The sequence below is a fragment of the Hippocampus comes genome, unplaced genomic scaffold (genome assembly GCF_001891065.2).
Source record: "Hippocampus comes isolate QL1 unplaced genomic scaffold, H_comes_QL1_v1.1 scaffold78, whole genome shotgun sequence".
Lineage (NCBI taxonomy): Eukaryota > Metazoa > Chordata > Actinopteri > Syngnathiformes > Syngnathidae > Hippocampus > Hippocampus comes.
The window spans coordinates 1,333,103-1,354,138 of record NW_017805798.1 but is presented as its reverse complement, the minus strand read 5'-3'; the positions used below and the strand labels follow the sequence as shown (position 1 = coordinate 1,354,138).

Genomic DNA, 21,036 nt, shown 5'->3' with positions numbered 1-21,036 from the left:
TTTTCACATCGGGCCCTGTGGGTTTGGAATGTTTGTTTCTCTTAATAACAGACACCTTAATTTAAAAACCGCATCTAGTGTTTGCTTGTGTTATCTTTGACATTTAAGTGTGACAAACATGCAACAAGACGAAGAAATCAAGAAGGAGACGTACACTTTCAAGCGTGTGTGTGTGTGTGTGTGTGTATGTATCATTTCAGAATACTGTATATATTTTTTGTGACATTTTCATCTTTGAGGTTTTTGAACGCAAGTCTCATAGACATTAAGACACCAGGAGAACGGTTTAAATAATGCATAATATGTCTCTTTTAGGCACTATTACAGGTCCTTGTTAGTCACTTTTCCCTCCTGCAAAAAAATCAAACAAAAAAAAAACAAGCAAAATGATACAAGTCTGTTCGATTCATGTAGATTTCTTACTCGACAGCACCACCTGCAGGCAAATTCAATAAATTCATCTTTCTCTCCGGTTTCGCCACGTTTGCTGATAGGAACGCTGAGTCAACAAATGACACCAGGAAGAATAAAGACTTTTGTATTCTGGGGGTTAACCATGTCAACAATTACGAATGGTATTTACATAAAAACAACATCAATGGATCAGCCAAGCGTGCGTCTTCATGTTAGAACTGGTTAGCATCAAACACTCAATGTCATCTACAGCCACCTTTGGTCCATAACCACAATTTCAATGTGAGATTTTTTTTTTTTTTTTTTTAAGTGGAAAGTTATCCGAGCTCGGCTCACTGGTGTTCTTTTAGGAATTCCTTCATGTACTTGGCCAGAGCTTCGGTGTCCTGGAGGGTTACAGCATTATACAGAGAGGCACGAATACCCCCGACCGACCTGCAGGGGGAGACAAACCGTTGTGACAATGGTAGCAGCTGTCAATCGTAAGAAAACATTTTTTTTTGTTTTGTTTAGGGATATCTTGTTACGTGGATCTGTGTACATATAGACAGCCCTCATGTTGCGACATAACTGGTAACAGTGGGAAAATACTAACCTGTGTCCCTTGAGTGAGATCATTCCACGTTTGGACGCCCCATTGAGAAACTCCTTTTCCAAGGCATCATCCCCCTCTTTCTTCCCTACGCGGAAAGGTATATTCATGCGGCTACGACAAGCCTCGTCTACCGGACACCTAGTGGGGTGGAGAGAACAAATACATCAGTCAGATGATAATTTTGACAGACGTTTATTCATTTAAGTTTCATTTGTGGCCTTTTTGGGCCGCAGAATTTTATGGCAGGACTGACAGAGGAATCTCTTCGGTCAACCAAAATCCATTTAAAGCATGCTGGCCAACTTCCAATTTGTTCAGATTTTAATTCTTATGATAAAACCTTTATTAACTGTACCGTACACATGTCTTTTATAAGTTAGGGCAATAAAAAGTGAAAAGAGTTAGCTTGGATGCATTTGAATATGTCTGTTGGGTTAAAAGCGGACAACTGGTGGTATTTTTTTTTTTTTTAATTCCCTGAATGCAAGGATGGCGCCCGACAGCGCCGATATCGTGGTTTATCTGTCAATAGAACACCAAAGCGCGTGAGAGAAAACGTACACGTAGAAGCCGTTGGAAGAGTCGATGACGTCATAAACCAAGTCCGACTTGCGCTTGTTGAGCGCCTCCATGGCGGCTGCGCCGCCGCTTTTCTTGATCCACTCGAGAACCAGGCACATGATGTAGATGCTGCGCATGGGAAAACACGCATTTTAAAACACTCAACAACCACAATATTGATTAGGATAGGCCTCATAAAATGAGTGCTGCAATGTTAATGTTGCGGAATTGAGAGCAACACAGTGCCCAAGCGGAAAGCACATCTGCCTCACAGTTCTGAGGCGTAGGGTTCAAATCGGGCGCCGGATTCCCATTGTGGAGATTCATGTGTGATGTAAAACAGTGATTCTCCCTTTTTTTTTTCCCTTTTTAAATATATTTTTGTATTCTGTGTAAAATAGTTCATAAACAACCTGAAACAGGGCGGCGTGTTGTACAGCGAGTTCATCTCGGCCTGCACTTTGTAGTCCAGGATGATGGGACACTCTTTTTGGGCGTGGCCTATCAAGTCGTCGCGCACGATGACCACGGTCACCCCGGCGCAGCCCACGTTCTTCTGAGCGCCCGCGTAAATCAGACCAAACTGAAAAGAAGAACACGGCAGAATCACTTTCCACCGATCCAGACAGGAAGCGTTCGTGTGCACCGCATATGCGAGAAATGCCAGCCGGGTTCCAAAGAAATTGAACATTTACTTCGTTACACTTTGGTGTGACAATTTCATTTCCCTCACAGATTGAATGAGTAACTACTGATCTTTCTATTCATTTTTTTTTTACGTCTCAACCAACTCACTAGTCTGCATCAAATATAAAACACAAACTGTACTTGAAAGAAATATCGAGTGGGGCAAAGTCACCAAGTGCTCCACAGACTCTTCTGATTGAGATGTTCGTTGTGGGTCTCCCCACCTTGGAAACGTCCACGGGCCGCGACAGGAAGTTGGAGGACATGTCGCTGACGAGGGTCACCCCGTTGGTCTCGGGCATGAAGTTGTACTCCACGCCGTGCACGGTCTCGTTGCAGCAGTAGTACACGTAGGAGGCCGCCGGGTTGAGGTTCCAGCTGCTCGGCTCGGGGATTTCTGGAAGAAAACGTCACAATCAAAAGATGTTCACCTCCTTACGCTCGAGTAAGGAGGTTTGATAAATGTGTAGAATGACTAGAGGCAAGAAATCCCGTCAATGAGAAGGTCATCAAACCGCCCAAATTGTGTTTGCAGATAAACATAATCATGTCGGTCGATGCGCGCCACTATTGCAATCTGAAATCATAACATTAACTCTCCGTGTATAAGAATGAATGCGAAAACACGGCGATCCTGTTCAGGGTAAGCGGCGTTGAAAATGGATGGACAAGAATACAAATGAAAATCTTCGAGTAAAACATGAATTGCTAAGCATAAAACCTTGAAGACGGAAAATTGCTTATGTGTCAAGACGTTTGCTTCCTCTTAGAAGTTGCTTAAGCCTCGTTGGATGTCTACAAAGACTTCCTTTTCGTCAAACTTGTTTCAATTTCGGGGTTTTTTTTGTTTTTTTGCCTCCATTATTTTGACCAAATGAGGTATTCAGTCACACATGGAAATGTCCGTGTAACAACGAGATAGCGAAGAGGCACATTAGCTCAACCATGAAGAAAGAGGGCCCACATTCCAGATTGTTTCATTGGGCCGGCCCGCTTGTGCCAGCCCATTACACAACAGACTGCCCATGATGCCGCAACATTTTGGTTCTGGTTGATTGTTAAGAAGAGTATGTGAGCACTCTTGTTTAATCCCCGGAGGCACTTCAAATGGTGGCTGGTGTGTGCTGACTTCCATATAAAGAGTTTGAAGGGCATATCGTGGCAGCCAGAAACAATGAAATGGTAGTTTAAGAAGCTTTGCCAACGAAGCAGACCTCCATTTTCATGTAACGCGAATTTGTCATGAAACTCAGATGAGAAAATCACGGTCAGGTTTTTCTCTTCTGAGGCATCAAAATGTTTAGCTTCGCTGTTACATGTTCCATATTTCAAGAGCAGGACTGACCACATCCAAATGCGTGCACTCACTCGTGTAACTATCCATCTTCGGGTGAACTATGTTGACTTTGCCATATTTCTCGGCCTCTTTGGCAGCCTTCGCCGACCATGTGCCCGTCACGATGTAGTCTGCGCAGTTGTCCTCCTTCAGGCCCATCAGATTGAGGGCGATGCCGCTGAACTGGCCCGACGCGCCGCCCTGCAGGAACATCACCTTGTAGTTGTCGGGGATGTTTCTGTGGGGGTGACAACAGCTCACTTTTGACCTCCACGTTTTCTGTCGTCCTCCGTGACAGTGAAATGAACGTGTGTGTGTGTGTGTGTGTGTGTGTGTGTGTGTGTGTGTGTGTGTGTGTGTGGTGTGTGTGTGTGTGTGTGTGTGTGTTTTGAATCAAAATCAAACATTGGCCTTTTACTTTGGAAAAATATTTTTTGCCTGTTTTCTGACAAATTTACGTCTTAATAATTTTTTATTTTTAATACTTTTTTGTTGAATGTAGTATTAAACTTATTTAATTAAAAAGCAGGACTTGGGATTTTTCGACATAGTGAATAACAATCAGACTAATTATGTAGTAGTGCAATTATAATTGTTTCAAAAAAAAATTGTTTAAAAAAACAGTAAGATTAAGCATAATTTTTATTAATAAAGTGTATATACATTTGTCAACATTATAATTATCACTGATTTTTATTCCTTTTGGTTTTTACATTGGCCAACATGATCACCGTATAATGGTACCACATTTCTACTTACAGCAACTCTCGTAGGAGATGCTCTGCCTTGTTTATGATCTGAGTGAATTCTGGCGATCGGTGGCTCATTTCTGGAGAGAGCAAAAAAAAAGCATTAGAAATGACAGACTTTCTTACTATAGCCTACATATGAAAGAAGAAGTGAAGAAAAGTATAATACGTCTCTATTTAGGTAGCGCTTTCACAACAGCTGCAGCTGAAACAAAGCGCTTGCCAGAACAGCTAACATAAAATAACAAAATACGGTAATATAACGCAACATAAAATATAAGACATGGTGTACAAAAAGTGGGCCCTTCTTCTTACCCAGAACGCTGATCCCAAAGCCACTATAGCTGAGGAGCTCCTGCTGGGCTTGAAGCAGAACCTGCAGCACGTGTCCAAATAAAAGAGGTCATGAAAACATCATGATGGGTGAATCGTTGACAAAACATAAGGCTGCACACTGGAGCCTGGAGAATACCAGATGTTTTGGTGCCTTTGTTGAGAACATGATGAGCTGGGTGAAACTTCATTTAACGACATAAAGTCCAAAAGTCTTTTACAAAGGTTACAAAAAAGTTCCGTTGTAACTATCAGGGGATATACTGATGAAAAATAATACAGTAATAAACCAAAACACGACAACACAGTCAGTATGATGCACTTCAGTTTGACGTTCGACGAATGACGGGGAAAAAGTGATTTCAAATCATAACCGTCAGCTTGATTGTGTCAAATAACACTGCTGTAATAACTTGTAAATGTTTTTTTTTAATCAAAAACTGTTAACAAAAAAATTCAGTTTGATTTGCAAAATAGCAAATGACAGTGGAAGGATTTTTTCTAATACAACAAAAAATATGTATCTCCAGAAATAACTACAAAAGTTTCAAACAGGTCATTAACACGCACGTATAATTCTGCTAATAACTTTTAAATAATTGTTATTGTTATGATTTGTATGAAATTACATTTTAGTAATAATCCCCAACATGGCAAATAAAAAATTCTTCTCTGTTACGGATGTGAATAGAACTATTCTTAGTTGCTATCACGTGATATAGTGTACTTATTTTTTCTGTTTTTTTATGTAATGTTATATTGGATTCTATGTTATACAGAGGTGTAAGAATTTTATAGGCAAACGGAGAGTTGGGAAGGGTGCGAAATGTTTTCTTCATCCTGAATGGGCGTAACAGAAAATAATAATAAGAATAATAAATAAGCACTGCTTGAAGCACATTTCAACTGCGCGTAAAACTGCAAACAGGGTTTGACGTCTTTGTGCAAAATTCCAGCTCGATGTTCGATACCACGTGATATGACAGACTTTTGCTCCAGAAAACATGTCATGCAAGCCATGTGGAAAAGACCTGGATGTGCAGTTGGCAGTTGCAAACGGATCAGAACGTTTCCGCATGAATAAAAAGGAGGCAGGCTGATGCAACTCAGCTGCATGTTTTCAGCTTGTTGCTGAGCGATGCGAAAGTGTCCCCTGCTGTTCATTCATTCATTCAGTCACGAGCAACCTTTTTTTTTTTGCAATCACGGGAAGCAGACAATTTATGTGCACAATTAGAAAATCACGGGAAGCACAGACAGTGTATGTGCACAATTAGAACAACCACACACATTTTAGCAGAAAATTATACAGTAGTCTACAATGGCACATTTTGGTTGCAATTACACCTACTTATCTCCCTAATCATTCTGACTGTACTGCTTTTTCTGTTTTTATTGTTGTTTTACAATGTCCTAAAGTGTCTTTCAAATCGCTCATAAACTATGTAATTAACCTTGCAGGAATCTGCTGTTTCTTATCGCGATCGTTAACGTCGCTAGCAAAATGCTAAAACTTACCGGTGGGGGGAGTTTAGCGGGCCCGGCTCCGAAATTGATGATATTCTGATTGATTTGAGACTCCATGTTTCTGAATAAGGCCACGAAAAGAGAAAAGTGGAGAAAGACGGCGAAAGTGGACGCGACGTGGATGTCTTTCCTCAAGCTGCTCTCCTCCTCCAACACTCAATCGGGTCAACGTCACGCAGGTCAGTTGTGCGTGTTGCATTCAAGGAAGCTAGGACACCCAAGCTACCTTATGATGGATTTCAGAGTAACGACGTGTAATCGGACTTTCGGGAAATAAAATTGCAAAACAAAATCATAACTGCATCGAGACTTCCTTCTTTACAAAAGATAACTATGCCAAAAATAAAACGAGAAAGTGTTCAAATACTACTTCCCTAAACTGAAAACCACTGTATTTCTTTAAATCAGGGATGAGCATGTGACCCGCCAAGAAACTGAGTGGCCTCTTGAGTAATCTTTCCCCCCAAATGATTTTTTGTTGTGTTTTGCTGTCATTAGGAAAAAAATTAAAACATTTCACCAACTTTATATACTCTCACGTGACGCATAACCAGGCTTTCTCGCTTTATTGTGCACTTTTGTGGTTCTTAGTTTATTCACACTCTTTATATTTACAGCGATAAATATGCTTTGTCGATTTCAAAAGACTATACAAACTGAAAAAGCAGTTTTCAAGACACTACATCGTGAATTCATGTAGAAATGTACAATAATGTGCGCATAGCTAAAACAGTAGGCTGCCACTATAATGCAAAAACACTCGACGATGTCCTTGCGAATTGGAGATAAGGAGTCCAAAACAAAATGAGACATGTCAGAAGTAGGACAAAATCAAACAAAGAGTTGTGATTAAAATACGGTGCATTACGCTGAGGCTTCACAAGCATGGGTGGGTTATGGTGCGTTGACTGCAGTGGTCAAAGGACTGGCTCCATGGTCCATGCGGAGTCTTTTTTTTGTTTTGTTTTGTTTGTTTGATTTGGACGGGACATAATTTGGGAAGGTGGAACACATTCAAATGTTGAAGCTCTCTCCGCACCCACACGTGCCCTTGATGTTGGGATTGTTGAAAACAAATTCGCTGGACAGTTTTGACTCCACAAAGTCCATCTCTGTCCCCAGGAGAGTCAGCTGGGCTTTCTTGGCGATGAACACCCTCACGCCTGACACGGTGCACAAGGAGGAAAAAGAGCACTATATAATTTTATACTTTTTTTTTAAACAATATATCATAATTAGGGGTGGGGTAAAAAAAAAAAAAAGTCAACCTAGTCGATCACAAAAATAAGTTGACGCAAAATGTTTGCCCTGAGGCATTTTTGGCACTGTTGTACTCCATCCACACAAACATTTCCAGACCACATAGATGTCCATTTTACCTATGATGACCTTTTCACGGTCTACAAACTGACTCGATTATTGGATGGATGGAATAATCAATTCTAAAATTATTCAATAGTGACAGCCCTAAATATAATTGAATAGAATCTAAAGAATTAAACGGTGTGTGCATCATATTTTCATGCTGCAATTAAATTCATTTTGCTATTTCTTCCGGTGTGCCCACCTTGGCCACCGGGAGGCATTATAATACCGGACACAAAAACTGACTAATCAAATAAAATTATCAACTAGAACTCATTAAAAAAATAAATAAAACAAGAAAGCTCACCATCCTGCTGCACCTCCTCATCACTATTTTCCTTCTGCTTCGTGTAGTCCAGCGTGTACGTCAGTCCGTTGCAGCCACGCGTTCTCACGCCAACTTTCAAACCAATCTGGGAAGAGACACTGATGCTTAGTCACAAAAGCAGCGTTTTCCCATCAGCGGCCCTTTCACTTGATTGTTGGACCATACAAATCTTACGAAAAAATTATATTACTCACATATTCCGGTTTGTCTTGCAACAAACATCGGATTTTGTTCACAGCAGATGGTGTCTAGAAAAGCAATCAAGTTAGTAGTCACAAAAAAAAGTACAAATTTATTTTTATTTGAAAAACTGCAAGACTTTTTTTCATTATTACCAACTACGTATTTCAACAATTATAGCATGATTGGCTGAGTCATGATTTATTACATTTTGCCTCCTACGCACCCCCCCCCACACACACACACACACACACACACAAACACACGCTTCGGAAACGATATGTGACGCCCTGTTTTCGATTCGATTGCATTCATTTTCACGTAGGTCTCCGCCCTCAGTCCGGAACTTTGTCGTGAAATAAGGATATCCTGTACTTAAGGAGGATTTTGTACTTTTTACTGTTGATTGAAAACTTAGTCACTATAAACAGCGTGTCGGTGGTGATGTTATTGTTTTTTTAAAGAAATGTTTTAAAATATAGAGAATATTACATGACTTAACAAAAACGAAATGGCCGATCGGCTATTAGATTCATATTCTGCCGTTGGGTTTACGCATATAACTAAATACATCAAGAAATTAAATCATGAAGCGCAATAAACTACGCGTCATTCACACAACTGATAACTACACAGCATTCACGTCTGTAACGTCTTCATAATTAATACATTTGAAGTGCATTGCTTGCAAATAATTTATGACGTATTAGAACGACAAAGAGGGTTGGACAATTTAAAATCCCACATTGGGAATTATTTGAACGGTTGACAAAGATGCTGCTAATGACGTTACAAAACAAATCGCAGGCTGCCGAGTTTCATGTCGAAACTTCAGACCGGCAAATAGTTTAAAACATTCCCAGTGATCACCAAGGTCATTAAAAACAAAAGTGACACTTACAACCATGTCGTATTTTGGCACGTATTACGTTGCAGTGTTGCGTCACGGGCCCCTGCTAGTTTAGCTTAGCTACGTAATAGTGATTCAGAAAAACGTTTTTTCATGGTTACAAACTCCTCCACATATATTTATCGGCAAAGATTTATTGACTTACCAAAGTGAGAGCAGCTCTAGTAGGAAGGATCTTTCTTTTACTGACCGCTCGCACGGTCGCTCTTACCAAGGAGGCAGACATGTTGATCAAGCGAACATCACAACAATAGACTGCGCATGCGCGTAAAATGTGACCACTGCGTCCCATGACCATGACTGACTAAATGACGGAAATGTTTATATAATTTGATTTAACGTGCAGCATTTCGTAATGCTTCAACTCATTTTGAGCTCGTTTTCCCAATTAACTGCTTACTGTAATGGTTACTACCCGATTTAAAACTGGTCAAGGTTCCTGTTGTGAAACTCCCTTCGCTGTCGTCATAAAAGTCATTTAAACCAATGACGTTCCTAGGTGAAGTCACGTTGCATACATTGGCCCAATTGTCTTGCAGCATTTCAACGTGACGTTTTAGTTGACGTTTTCCAGTGTAAATTACAATAATCTATATTATAATCAAGCTCTCGAGCTACTTGATGGAATATTTTACAAAGACTAGGTAGAAAAAAATAATCAGCCTGCTTTTTTTGTCAACTAAACCCGATCACAACTAACTTAACAATTTCGTCACAATGTATCATTTAATAATAAAAGCGGCATCGACTTCAAACTACAGTAATCAGAAATGAAATAACTCTTTAGAACATATGAACCAAAGATAGTCATTTCGTGGCTTTGTTCATGTACAGTGCTGTTTTAAGGTAGTGGAAAAAATGTTTGGAGGTGGACAATCGATTAGATTACGTAACAAGAGAGAATCGTAGAAAAAAAGAGTAAGTTTTGTGTACACTGTAGAACATCGAGTTCTGAGATTGATACATTCAAAGACTGGCTCAAAGAACAATTCACAGAAGCAAAAACTCATATTCATGTGCAATGGCTATACCACATTAAACTTCTAAATCCAAGCAAACACAAGATGACACAAGAATGTATTCATAAAGCACGTTGGTTGCCTCAACCTCTGCCCCAAAATTACCAGACAGAGAGAATGGCTGCTTCTCGTTGTGCAAATAAATAATATGTATCGGTAATATCATGGATAATGATCTCGTGAGTCTAGTATTAATGAATGAAATCTGACCACGTAAAAGTATTTTCAGTTTCTGGTCACAAAAGAGGACAAAACACATGAGTTAGAATGAAGGGGGCCATGGATAGATTACATAAGTATTTTTGACACAGGAGCTTAATTCAGTCAGAAAAAGAATGACCGTCGAAGTTCGAATTTATTTCAATAAGCGTTGGGCGCCCATTGTCACTGTTAATAAACTTTACGAACTGAATTTCTAGGCAAGCCGATGCGATGGAGAGAGGGGTTATTTCGGGGACCTTGGTATTATGTCTCTACTTTTTGAGCATGACATAAATTTAGTCCAGATTTAAACAGTACACCGCACAACAGTTATTTTCGAATGTAGGTCATTATACACGCGGTTTAGCGTCGTAAAGTGAGCAAAAGGGGTTGCCATGTTGGTTCTTTTGCAGTATTTTGTAGAGTCGTAAAGATGTTATTAATCAGCTAATAAAGCCCAATAACCAATAACAGTCGTTTAAATTGAACCATTATCACATTCATATGCGTGCATATTGCGACGTACTCTTTCATTAATGCTTCTTTGGATCAGTCATTGACCAAATGTCGGTGGCTTTTCCTCAAAAAACTTGGCAACCCCGCTCATTTTAGCTTCTTTCCTCGCTAGCTAAACCAGTTTAGCATTTTAGTACATTCTGGCCTCGACGAAAAGCCGAGCGTTTACAAAGAGCTTGCCACTATTATGCCTGTAAGTCAAATTATAAAATGCAATTTGCGCCATATATTAACACTACATCACTGTAATTATTGTAGCGTCGCGTTTACGGCGTTATCTAGACGTCGTGGTTCTTAAAAATGGCTGATAATGGATTTATTTTGACCATGGAGGCCTGGTTAGTTACGCCATGTAGCTAGGCGGTATTTTGGCCAATTTAAGCGCTTTTTTGAATTAAAAACATCTGAAGGTATTCTTCAGATTGAATGTCCAGTTGTTTGTTGGTCGTTTTGGTAAATGCATCAACGTGATTCCGTTTGTTAGGACGTCGTATGCGTTTGTTGTAAGCCACAAACGTGCTATTGAGAAAAATGGCTTCATTGCTCAAGATTGTGTGTTACACGCAAAATTCTATTTGTATGGCAAGTTTGAGGTATCAGCAAAGCATGAGGCAACAAAGAAATGTGTGAATTGAGATACGGATTTTTTTAATAGGACAGTTCCAATATTTAGGAGGGAAAAATTACGATAAACGATTTATATAGCAACGTTTTTTTATACGTAATTAATTAAATAAAAATTTTGGTCTCAAATATGTGAATTGCAAGCAGAACATTTGATTGTTTTGCTTTGCTTATACTTTGTCCTTTAGTATTCGTTGAACTTTACAGTAGAGGAATTTTCAAGTACAAAAACATGCAAAAAAGCATGAACGGATGAATTTAGTTTCAGGTTTAATTCATAAATCTATCTAGTACGTAAGCAACGTGAGTGAAGTTACTAATCAAACATGATTAATGCATCTTGCCCTTTAATGTTAAATCAAATTTCTTCTCCATTATTTTTCTTTACCATGAAATGATTATTTTGAATTTTAAACATGGGTTATATAGTGAGTAGAAATGGGAGCACATTTTAACGCCAATAATGCACACTAAGCATGAATATAAACCTTGTTAATATACATATACTGATAGACATTGCATCTTAAGGGCATATTAGAGTATGTCAAAGCATGAATATAAATCTTTGGATTTCCAGGCAAGTGGCGAGTCTGTAGACAACACTAGAGCAAACTCACCGGTCCATCACAGCAAGAGGCACAACATGGAATCCTCCAGATCGCCCAGAAGCTCCAAGCACCACCATTCACGCTCAAGGTCTCACTCCAGGGACAGAAAACGTGAGTAATAGAACCTGTACAATTGTTTTGTCAGAAACATTGGCTTTGGGTATTACCTGTAAAGATGACATTTATACTAGGTGGTAGTGGCTGACCGATATTTATTTTATTTTATTTTTTTTTTAGGACGTTTCCCATTGTTGGTAGAATAAGATTCCTCTTAGCGATCAGTTGACTGATTAAAAAAAAAAGTTTAGTTTTGTTTGCTTAAATGTCATAATGTTTGCCTCATTGGGTAATGTGTTAAACACGGAAGGGAATGGGCAAAACCAAATGCAATTTCATTTTAGCCAGTTCGGGATAGCCAACCCGAAAATGAGAGAGCTATCTGGCCGAAACACAAGTACTCGTGAAGCTTCGAGACCCACTTTCTAATCATTTGCTCTGCTCTTGTCATTTTCCAGGGAACAGGAAGCACAGGCGGAGTCGCAGCAGGAGCAAAGAGGTAACTAATCACTCGCTTCATTCCTTTAATTTAAAAGCACATTTTGATGTGTTTTTCTTTTCGAAGCGCGTCAGTCGTTAGTGGTTGTTAATTAGGCGGCCATGGTGAGTATTGGATCAGTGTTCCCCAACCATGGACCACTTACATATTGCAATATTTCCCCCGTATTAGTATTGCGTCATATACAGGGCATTCGGAAAGTATTTGCAGCATTTCTTTTATACCACATTTTGTTAAAGCTTTATTCCATGCTTTGACTGTTTTTGATAACTATTCGTTATCCGATTCATCATCTCATCCCTAGACATAAGGAAGTACAGTATTGGGCAAAGGGTGTGAATACTCATTGACATACAATTTTTCTGTCGTAATTTTTTTTTTTTTTTTAATAAACGGGAAAACATTTCTGAACAACTTTTTTTTTTGGGGGGAGAGGGATCTGTCATTATGGGGTGTTCTGTGTAGAAATTTTGAGGGAAGAATGAATTGTTCCATTTTGGAATAAGGCTGGAACAAAACAAAATGTTGCAAAAGCCCTTTGAGTACTTTGTGGATGCTGTGTATATATGGTGGGTATCAACATTTAAAAACAAAGGTTGGGGATCGCTGAGTGAGATGACAAAATTAAGTCAGAAAGGAATCGATGAGCGCGGGTATTAGATTTAATCCTCGGATATGTGTTATTTGCAACCATATTCTGTGGTGATTAGATATCTTTTATTTATTTTTTTACTTTTGTAAAATTGTGTGCATAGACCACATGATAACATTTCTACAATAAATCACACTCAGCGTGCTAAAGCACGAAGAGACTGAACAGAGGAGCCTGCTGACATAGCAAAATAATATGTCTACCACGGGGACAGGTAACTATTTGCTATTCAAACACATTCATGTCTTTCTCACAATTTATGTGTATTTTTGATTTATTTTTTTACTCGAATGAACATTTATTTGACAAGTTTAGATGTATAAAGTGCTGTCTTGTATCCATTCAAACGGACAATGTAATACAGTGTCGTGCGCCATTAGTCCATGATTGTGAGGTGGATGCATTGACTAGGAAATGCTGACTGAAGGTTCCAAATATCTTTAAAGAGTCTATACTCCAACATTGTTGTCATATTTTCTGAATGTACAAGCAATTGATGTCCTTGCAAACCATGGTACTAACTCTCTTTGTTGCACTATTTTCCTGAAAGAGACCCACTTCTTCTTGAAACAGGCACGAAAGAGAGAGCCGGAGAAGTCGTCCAAATCGCATAAGCAAGCGGACGAGCACCACGAGAGGCTCTCGGCCGAGGACGGCGACGAGCGGTCGCGGCGCAAAGACAGAAGGTCGCCCAGGGGTCGCAGCTCGTCCCGGTCGCATTCGCGCGACAGGTAAGCCTGGCCTGTGATTGCAATTTTGATGATACAGCTGAGCCTCGGGTTTGGTGAACGGATCTGTTGTTCCCATCAGGCGGCATCGTAGCAGGAGCCGAGACAGACGACGCTCCTCGCGATCGCACAGCCGCGACAGGAAGAGGAGGGTTCGCTCTCGGTCACGTTCCAGGTCCAAGCACCGGTACCGTAGCAGGAGCCGCAGCAGGAGCAGGAGCAGGTGCGCCCCCGGAATGTGATGATTTTTACTTTTGTTTCATGACCCAATGGACAATTGTGCTCAAACCAGGGAGCGAAAGAAAAAGAGCGAAAAGGTGCGCAAGAGGAGTCGAAGCGGCTCCGCTAATCCGCCCATCTTCCGGGGCCGCAATACAGCCATGGATGCGCAAGAGGCCTTAGCCAGAAGGTATGCACCAAAACTTTGGTGGATGTGTCCGCTGAAACAGGAGGCACTCCCAAAAAAATCTCATGGTCCAAATTGAACCGGAAGTCGGCCATTTTGGTTTTGTTTTGTGTGTCCATTTGGGGTGAAATTCACCCAAATGAGCTCCACTTGAGTTTTATTTTATTTTTTTTAATTGAAAGAAGTGGATCTTTTGGGCATTTTATTGGAGGCATTTTGATTCGAAAGAAGTGAATCTTTCAGCCATTTTATTGGAAGCATTTCGGTTTTTTCCGGCCGAATAAAGTCCCAAGTGCGTGTTCCTCATTAAAAAAAAAAAAAAAAAAAACATTCAATAAAGAATGTGCAATGCAAGTATGAAAATGATGACATATTCCCCTTTCAGACAGCAACCTCTCCTCCATCCACCCAACTCCATCTTTCATATGTCATCATGAGTCTTCAATTTGACCACCGTAATGAGGACAAAAGCGCTTTTGAAAACGAATGGCTGGATGTTTAGTCTTGTTCCAAAATGGCATTTAAGCGAGCTTGTTGGCTTGCTTGTCTTTTGCAGGTTAGAGCGAGCCAAGAAGCTCCAGGAGCAGAAGGAGAAGGAGTTGTTAGAAAAACGTCAGCAGGAGGTTGTTGGAGGTGAGGCTTCTAATTGTTGCCATTTTACAATGGTAACTCGACTTAGATGTTCCCCAATTTAAAAATGGAGCAGTTTAACAAAAAAACAAACAAAATAAGCAATCAAATAGAAAATGAGAGCACTCGTCAGGAGCTGCTGTCGGTCACAACTCAGACGCATGCATGCAGACAAGATTCTCCAGCGGGATACCAAATGAAGTCAAATTCATATTCACAACAGGACTGTAGTTCCTTATTTCTGGATTGATATTTAATTTTGTCTTTTAAAAAATCTCATAGTTTTCACTGAACCCATAGTAATATTAACATATCGTTATAGATATCTAGAAAAATCTCGAGAGATTCAATTGTGGCCATATCGCACAGCCGCTAGTACCACTGCATTCCCTTGTGCTGAGGCGTTGTGTTGGTTCCCAGCGACCTCTCCGGTGGCCTCTCCAGTTGCCGCCACAGCCGCCCCGACGGCCGTCTCGACTGTGGCCACCTCAGCCAACCACGCCCTCAACGTGGCCGCCCTGCTGGCGTCGGGCACACAGGTGACGCCGCAGATCGCCATGGCGGCGCAGATGGCGGCGTTGCAGGCGAGGACGCTGGCCGAGACGGGCGTAGCCGTGCCCAGCTACTACAACCCGTCTGCGGTCAACCCCTCCAAGTTTGCAGAGCAAGAGAAGAAGCGCAAGAAACTGTGGCAGGGCAAGAAGGATGGGGTAAGATGAACTGTGTGCTGAAACGGCATGTGGAAATCTAGGTTTTTGTTTTAAAAAAAAAAAAGAGGCTTTGTTGTCAAAAATAAACAGGAAAAAGTGTAAAGTAAAAATTGCGAAAAGTTCTATTCTGTGCACTTTTTCCTTCTTTTACGTGACACAAAATGACCCTGTGATTTAAAAAAAATGCCTTTCTTGTTGTTTTTTACAATGGTGTCTTCTGATTTGGTCATTTTCCAGGATAAGTCCCAGACGGCCGAGTTGTGGGAGAATCTCAACTTTGGTAACAAGGACCAAAATGTCAAATTTCGCAAATTAATGGGTATTAAGGTGAGTGTTTACTCCCCGCACGCGTCCCATGTTGTTGACATTGTACAAGTCTCGCCGTTGATCCCGCTAGGCTGACGACGAGGGAGAAGTGTCCAAACCGCTCAATGACGAAGGCCTGAAGACCCTTCAGAAACAGGAGGAGATGTTCCGCAACCTGGACGTGCAGTATGAGATGGCCCGATCGCAGACGCACACCCAGCGTGGCATGGGCCTCGGTTTCTCCTCTGCGTTTTCTCGCGGAATGGATTCCATCTAGGGGGTCTGTGCGGGACTATGTTTCAATTTATTCCTGGAGGATGGTGTAAATAACAAGAAGTTCTATCAATGCATACCTGGCTCAAAATGGACAGCGCTACTTTCGAATAGAGCTGTGGTAGTAATTGTTATTGTTTGTTTTTTTACAGTTGGAAATTGAAACCACAGTACTCCCAAAAAGGTTTGGAATATTGGCCTTTTGGGCTCATGGGACTCCAGTCTTTCTCTAAAACTGAGAGCCTGAGTTACAGAAAGGCATAGACGTGAACAGACTTGGAAATTTCGAAATTGCTTTGTGAATCAAAACCCTGTTGTCAATTCATCCAACAGGGAGCCAAAGAGCAAAACGTATGCAAAGAATACTGAAACAGTTCACTGTTGGACCAGCATGCAAAAGTCGAAAGAAGGTCAAATTAAGTTCGCATGGTTCACTCATTCTGAAGATGTACCTGAAAGACCAATCTGCCTAACTTTTTGGGAGTACTGTACCGTGTGTGTTTGGAAACTGAACTGCGTACAATGTGAACACTATTTATAGCTTCTTAGCAACAAAAAAAGTGTCTAATACCCCAAATTTCAGAAGTGTTTGAAGAAGAAAAAGACCCGTGAAACATTTTAATCTACAAATGCTCATTAGAATTTGTTTGCTTGTCGCCTTGTATTTTTTTTTTTTTTTTTTTTTTTTAGTTTTGTCCCTGATAGGAAAAAAAGATGTCCGCTCCTGCTTCCATGACTGACACAAATTTAAAAAAATAAGGCATTTGGGTTCATCCCTGAATTCCAACACACCCCAAATAAAATAAAATGTCAGAAGGCTTTATTTGACTCTATTTTGTAAGTACATTACAGTGATGCCAACTAGTCCCACTTGGTCAAACCAAAATACACCTGAAATTTTCCGTCCCTTTTCAATCCTACAAGAACACTACTTGCAGATGAGAGTGGAGTAGAGCACATGTGCCACACCTGTGATGAGGTTGTGGTTGGCAAACTCCAGAATGAGGAGCAGGATAGGGTACTCGCTTCGTCTCTTGGCCCAGTCCTCCTCCCGGCTCAGCCCCATCCAGTTCAGCAGCAGTGTCCTCATGGCGTCCGGGAACAGCTGCGCGGCCAGCTCCTCGGCCGGCGGCAGCTCCTCGATCCTCTGGATGTGGCGCTCCTTGAAGGCCTCCACCCGCTGGCTGATATCGCCGTGAGCCGCGGCGAACCGGCCGCCCAACCAGCCGGCCAGTGTAGTCTCTGCCGCGTCCTGCCCCTCCGCGGTCCCGTCCAGGCAGCGCTCGGCGTGCTCCAAGAGGAGCAGGGCCGGTTCCAGGTGATGATCCGTGAAGTTTTTGGCTGCCAGTTTGTTACTTAGGCTCTGAAGCTTATTTCTAAATTCAGATCGGCTTTGAGAGCTTTGCTGTGTGGAGTAAGAGTGATCCAATGACAAGTCTCTACTTGAGTTCTCGGGCGGCTTGGATGATTGTTCATCGGGCATTCCACTCCCGGCGTCCGATCGGTCCAGTTGCATGCACAACCTGTAACTGGACTTCAGTGGGTTGTCGCTCATCTGAGATTTCCACAAATCCTGCAATAGAGGACGCATGAAGTCACTTTGATAGCTTTTTGTCTGTTCATTGGAGTGCTATGAATTGATATTACGGCCCAACTGATGCGGGGGTATCTTTTCGCCTGACGCAGAGTGTAGGTGCCTGCGCGTGTTGAAAGAATCATCTTAAACATGTGACCGTATACAACCTGCATGTTGTCCATCACCGCCAGCTGCTCCCGCTTAGCGTACATCTCAAAGGCGATGCGGAAAAGCCCGTGAATTGTGTAGAACCAGAGGCCGTTGTTGGACGTCGCCACCTTCAACCCGCGTAACCTGAATGCTGACAAAACAAAAGCCACACAAGGTTGCTGATACCACCAAACCCGCAGGGATTGATTCTTTTTATTTTGTTGAGTTTACCTGAAGAGAAGTGGACTTTGGTGGCGAGACCTTTCCTCGCAAACTTGGCGTGATGCCTGGGATGGTTCTCTGCGCGGACGTCTGTGGTGGCCAAGAGGTCGGCACCGAGAAAGAGAGGAACCGACCCCTTCAACAAAAAACAGTTTTCAATACTTTTTAAAAATGAAAACTTCAGAAAATGGTTGAGAACCAGAACCACCGACCGCCAACCGTGCTTAATGTTTTACAGTTGACTACAAAACGATTAGCATCATTGCCAATGCGCCAAATAACAGCTATGGCTCTGCTCCACGTACCTTTTGCTGACAGTCTGTGAGTGTGAAAGACGACTCGTTTACCAGGTAAATGTAACGAATTTTCCTCGAGCCTGCGTCCCAATGCGGCAATGACAAATAGCTAAGGTTTGACATCGTCCCTGCACAATACTAGTGAACACGTTACACAAATGTACCGGGGTTTCGTGATTTCAATCGCTCACTAAAACAAAACACGCCAGCTTGCATCACGAAGGACGGTGGCCGGTTTGTAGTATGTTTTCGTTAGACTCGGAGTTTTTTCTTGCAGGTTTAAAAGTGAGCTAGTAGAAAAAAACGAGCATGAAAATATTTTTATTTTTAACATATAAACAATTGATTAGAGTTTTCCCGTAATTCCCATGTTACACAGCAAAACAAAGAATGTGCGTAAGGGTGACGTCATTCGTGAAAAGGTTACATTTAGTCGCAAGCTTTTAAACACAGATTTGAATAGGTAATTCGGATACGCCCCTTCAAGCTGGGTCCCTACGGCTAGCACATGTTTTGACATAAACAGTTACACTAACATCGTGAAAATCGGTTGAGGTATGACCTTAGTCTCATTTATTTTCCAATCCGCATGTATTAATTTAGATGGGAATGTTGCCCCTATCAAGGTGGCCTCCACGCACGCACGTTCCAGGTTACGGACAGTCAACCAATTAGAGCGGTCACCGAGATTACGTAGTAGGCCATGTGACAAACCCAACTAATCAACACAAAAGTATTTTTTTCACTGTACAAGTAAACCAATACAAGCGCCCGTTTGTCTCACGTGATAGACCATGTGACTTACACGACCAATTAACGCGAGTTTTTTTTTTGCCAATGCGCTAGCTCTTCTTGACCAGGGGCTGCAATGGAAAAAATGGCCGAAGTTGATTTTGGAGACGCGGAGCTCTTTGATCAACTGGATGACTTCACACCGGTCCCCACACACATTCGCTTTCCGGACAGGGACGACGCCGACACGGTGGAGGACGACGACGACGAGAAGTGCAGGCTCCGGAGCCGCCTGGACGAGTGCGACTACTGCATTGAGAAGCTAACGGAGGAGAATATCCTTGCGGTGCTCTCTTGCGCTTAGGATTTACACATGCTAACTGTAGCTAGCTTGCAATAGACAAAATACTATAATCCTTAACATGTGTTTCACATAAAGCTTTGAGGAGAAAGTTGACTATCCTAACGCGGCCCAGGTGACAAGATGACGCGGTGGCGGGCTACATTTCAAAGTGCTGTGGCTAATGTTGTGTCTTTGCCTTTAGCGGAATCACGATAGAAGATGTCAACATCGACGGCCCCATCGCGCAAATTATTTATTCCAACAATGCCATAACAAAGTAAGTTTTAAAATAGGATGTCAAACTTGCATTATTGTTTCATGATGGGGTTAAGTTTCGAAAGCAGGGTCTACAAAAAAGGCCAAAGCCAAGTCCTTTTATGCACCAAAAGATGGCACTGACTGAGACTGTCCTTCCTAGGCAATGTCGTCAAGAAATTGAGGATTGCCTCTGCGGCATCATTCTGAGACACCAAAAAGAGGCAAATCGCAACAGACACTCGGCATCATCACACCTGAAACCTCAGGTGTGTGTGTGTTTAGATCCTACGCGTGTGTGTTTGTGCCCACATGATTGTGTAAATGCTTTCTGTGTGCGATTTGATACGAAACTGTTGAGAATAGATGGTGTGTGTGTGTGTGTGTGTGTGTGTGTGTGTGTGTGTGTGTGTGTGTGTGTGTGGAGGAGGGTAAAGATTTTAAATCTGGACATTTGTTGCCAATATTTTTACGACACTGTTGTGTGTGTATGGTGTGTGTGTGTGTGTGTGTGTGTGTGTGTGTGTGTGTGTGTGTGTGTGTGTGTCGATGCTGCGTGTATGGTTGAATAAATGGTGTGTGTGCTTATGGGCATATCGATGGTACTTGTGTGCACTAGTGTACGTGGTGTGTTGTCTCTTGAAGTTCCTTGTATTTATTTAACCTTTAGTCTGACCAAAAACTCCTTTTTGTGTCCTCTGTGAAGCCGTCTTCATTTGCCGTGGACGAAGACCCGCAAAAATTGGCCTCCACTAGTGTGAGAACAACAACCGAACCCTTTAAAGTGAGTACACACTGACCAGCCTGGCTGTCACAGGTTATGAACGCACTTGTAGGTGACCATGTGGAAAGGTATCACCTCTCCAGCCTTTTTGAGCTGCAAGCCATCGTCGCCATCGGACAAACATTTTATCGGGCACACCAGACAGAGTTAACTTTTCCCCCAGCATGTCAGGTTTTGGAGATATTTAACATGTTTATTTTGAAATTTGACCGATAAAAAAGCTTGCCCATTAGGGATTCTATCATGCGTTGTAATTAAGAGTTAGGCTGTTTCAGAAAAAAAAACATTCCACCTGTTGCTGAACCTAACTCTTAATTCATAAATATGACAAAATCTATGACCTTATTGCATATTATTATTATTATGGGAACCTGATGTGCTAGAAAAAAAAAACAAGGGCAGCTTTAGAATCGGCACAAAAAATAATTAGAAAAGTTTACTTGCATCCCTAATATACATACATA

At 41.6% G+C, this 21,036-nt stretch overlaps 5 protein-coding genes across 10 annotated transcripts in view; 2 read left to right on the top strand and 3 right to left on the bottom strand.

The window, feature by feature from the left end:
* Positions 1-702: 702 nt before the first annotated feature.
* psat1 (phosphoserine aminotransferase 1) lies at positions 703-6,439 on the bottom strand. The gene is made up of 9 exons (XM_019885492.1): positions 6,194-6,439; positions 4,658-4,718; positions 4,353-4,422; positions 3,626-3,831; positions 2,482-2,654; positions 1,984-2,153; positions 1,571-1,699; positions 1,010-1,147; positions 703-849 (listed from the first exon to the last, which is right to left on the bottom strand). The coding sequence occupies exons 1-9, from the start codon at positions 6,257-6,259 to the stop codon at positions 747-749; spliced, it is 1,116 nt and encodes a 371-aa protein (XP_019741051.1). The 5' UTR covers positions 6,260-6,439; the 3' UTR covers positions 703-746.
* Positions 4,839-18,726, bottom strand: LOC109525179 (uncharacterized). Of its 3 annotated transcripts, XR_002170088.1 has the most exons (5): positions 18,468-18,710; positions 18,172-18,298; positions 17,958-18,091; positions 17,086-17,787; positions 4,839-4,850 (listed from the first exon to the last, which is right to left on the bottom strand). XR_002170088.1 is itself a non-coding variant. In XM_019885496.1 (4 exons), exons 1-4 carry the CDS (start codon positions 18,672-18,674, stop codon positions 17,143-17,145), a joined length of 885 nt encoding a protein of 294 aa, XP_019741055.1. In that variant the 5' UTR covers positions 18,675-18,726; the 3' UTR covers positions 16,882-17,142. The 3 variants fall into 3 exon arrangements, 2 of the variants coding, with proteins under 2 accessions (XP_019741055.1, XP_019741053.1); XM_019885496.1 differs by lacking the exon at positions 4,839-4,850 and having other exon boundaries at positions 16,882-17,787; positions 18,172-18,252; positions 18,650-18,726; XM_019885494.1 differs by lacking the exon at positions 4,839-4,850 and having other exon boundaries at positions 16,882-17,787.
* isca1 (iron-sulfur cluster assembly 1) lies at positions 6,754-9,388 on the bottom strand. The gene is made up of 4 exons (XM_019885498.1): positions 9,131-9,388; positions 8,090-8,143; positions 7,875-7,980; positions 6,754-7,365 (listed from the first exon to the last, which is right to left on the bottom strand). Exons 1-4 carry the CDS (start codon positions 9,281-9,283, stop codon positions 7,217-7,219), a joined length of 462 nt encoding a protein of 153 aa, XP_019741057.1. The 5' UTR covers positions 9,284-9,388; the 3' UTR covers positions 6,754-7,216.
* On the top strand, positions 10,794-17,033 carry rsrc2 (arginine/serine-rich coiled-coil 2). 4 transcript variants are annotated; one of them, XM_019885488.1, is made up of 10 exons: positions 10,794-10,914; positions 11,923-12,064; positions 12,469-12,509; positions 13,735-13,892; positions 13,972-14,112; positions 14,182-14,298; positions 14,852-14,928; positions 15,346-15,635; positions 15,873-15,962; positions 16,033-17,033. In XM_019885488.1, exons 1-10 carry the CDS (start codon positions 10,909-10,911, stop codon positions 16,216-16,218), a joined length of 1,248 nt encoding a protein of 415 aa, XP_019741047.1. In that variant the 5' UTR covers positions 10,794-10,908; the 3' UTR covers positions 16,219-17,033. The 4 variants fall into 4 exon arrangements, with proteins under 4 accessions (XP_019741047.1, XP_019741048.1, XP_019741049.1 ...); XM_019885489.1 differs by having other exon boundaries at positions 10,795-10,914; positions 13,972-14,106; positions 16,033-17,032; XM_019885491.1 differs by lacking the exon at positions 10,794-10,914 and adding an exon at positions 13,302-13,375 and having other exon boundaries at positions 11,989-12,064; positions 13,712-13,892.
* Positions 18,727-19,293: 567 nt separating the features above from the next.
* Positions 19,294-21,036, top strand: part of zcchc8 (zinc finger, CCHC domain containing 8) — a 7,534-nt gene continuing 5,791 nt past the window's right edge. Inside the window, exons 1-5 of the mRNA XM_019885460.1 lie at positions 19,294-19,525; positions 19,624-19,666; positions 19,736-19,810; positions 19,952-20,057; positions 20,495-20,572. Of these exons, the coding sequence (XP_019741019.1) occupies positions 19,327-19,525; positions 19,624-19,666; positions 19,736-19,810; positions 19,952-20,057; positions 20,495-20,572 (501 nt within the window). The 5' untranslated portion in view covers positions 19,294-19,326. The remainder of the gene's footprint in view (positions 19,526-19,623; positions 19,667-19,735; positions 19,811-19,951; positions 20,058-20,494; positions 20,573-21,036) is intronic.

What these genes read in the sequence shown, in the direction of transcription:
- psat1 (XM_019885492.1), bottom strand. Translation starts at nt 6,259, where the DNA reads ATGGAGTCTCAAATCAATCAGAATATCATCAATTTCGGAGCCGGGCCC. An exon ending in GAAGATGGATAGTTACACGA is followed by an intron (nt 2,655 to 3,625) that starts GTGAGTGCACGC and finishes GTTTTCTTCCAG; the next exon opens with AAATCCCCGAGCCGAGCAGC. An exon ending in TCTTCCAACGGCTTCTACGT is followed by an intron (nt 1,148 to 1,570) that starts GTACGTTTTCTC and finishes CCACCCCACTAG; the next exon opens with GTGTCCGGTAGACGAGGCTT.
- isca1 (XM_019885498.1), bottom strand. Translation starts at nt 9,283, where the DNA reads ATGGTCATGGGACGCAGTGGTCACATTTTACGCGCATGCGCAGTCTAT. An exon ending in CTAGAGCTGCTCTCACTTTG is followed by an intron (nt 8,144 to 9,130) that starts GTAAGTCAATAA and finishes TTGCTTTTCTAG; the next exon opens with ACACCATCTGCTGTGAACAA. An exon ending in TGCAAGACAAACCGGAATAT is followed by an intron (nt 7,981 to 8,089) that starts GTGAGTAATATA and finishes GTCTCTTCCCAG; the next exon opens with ATTGGTTTGAAAGTTGGCGT.
- rsrc2 (XM_019885488.1), top strand. An exon ending in CGGTCGCATTCGCGCGACAG is followed by an intron (nt 13,893 to 13,971) that starts GTAAGCCTGGCC and finishes TGTTCCCATCAG; the next exon opens with GCGGCATCGTAGCAGGAGCC. An exon ending in CAAGAGGCCTTAGCCAGAAG is followed by an intron (nt 14,299 to 14,851) that starts GTATGCACCAAA and finishes TGTCTTTTGCAG; the next exon opens with GTTAGAGCGAGCCAAGAAGC.
- LOC109525179 (XM_019885494.1), bottom strand. Translation starts at nt 18,581, where the DNA reads ATGTCAAACCTTAGCTATTTGTCATTGCCGCATTGGGACGCAGGCTCG. An exon ending in TCACAGACTGTCAGCAAAAG is followed by an intron (nt 18,299 to 18,467) that starts GTACGTGGAGCA and finishes TTTTTGTTGAAG; the next exon opens with GGGTCGGTTCCTCTCTTTCT. An exon ending in CAAAGTCCACTTCTCTTCAG is followed by an intron (nt 18,092 to 18,171) that starts GTAAACTCAACA and finishes TTGTTTTGTCAG; the next exon opens with CATTCAGGTTACGCGGGTTG.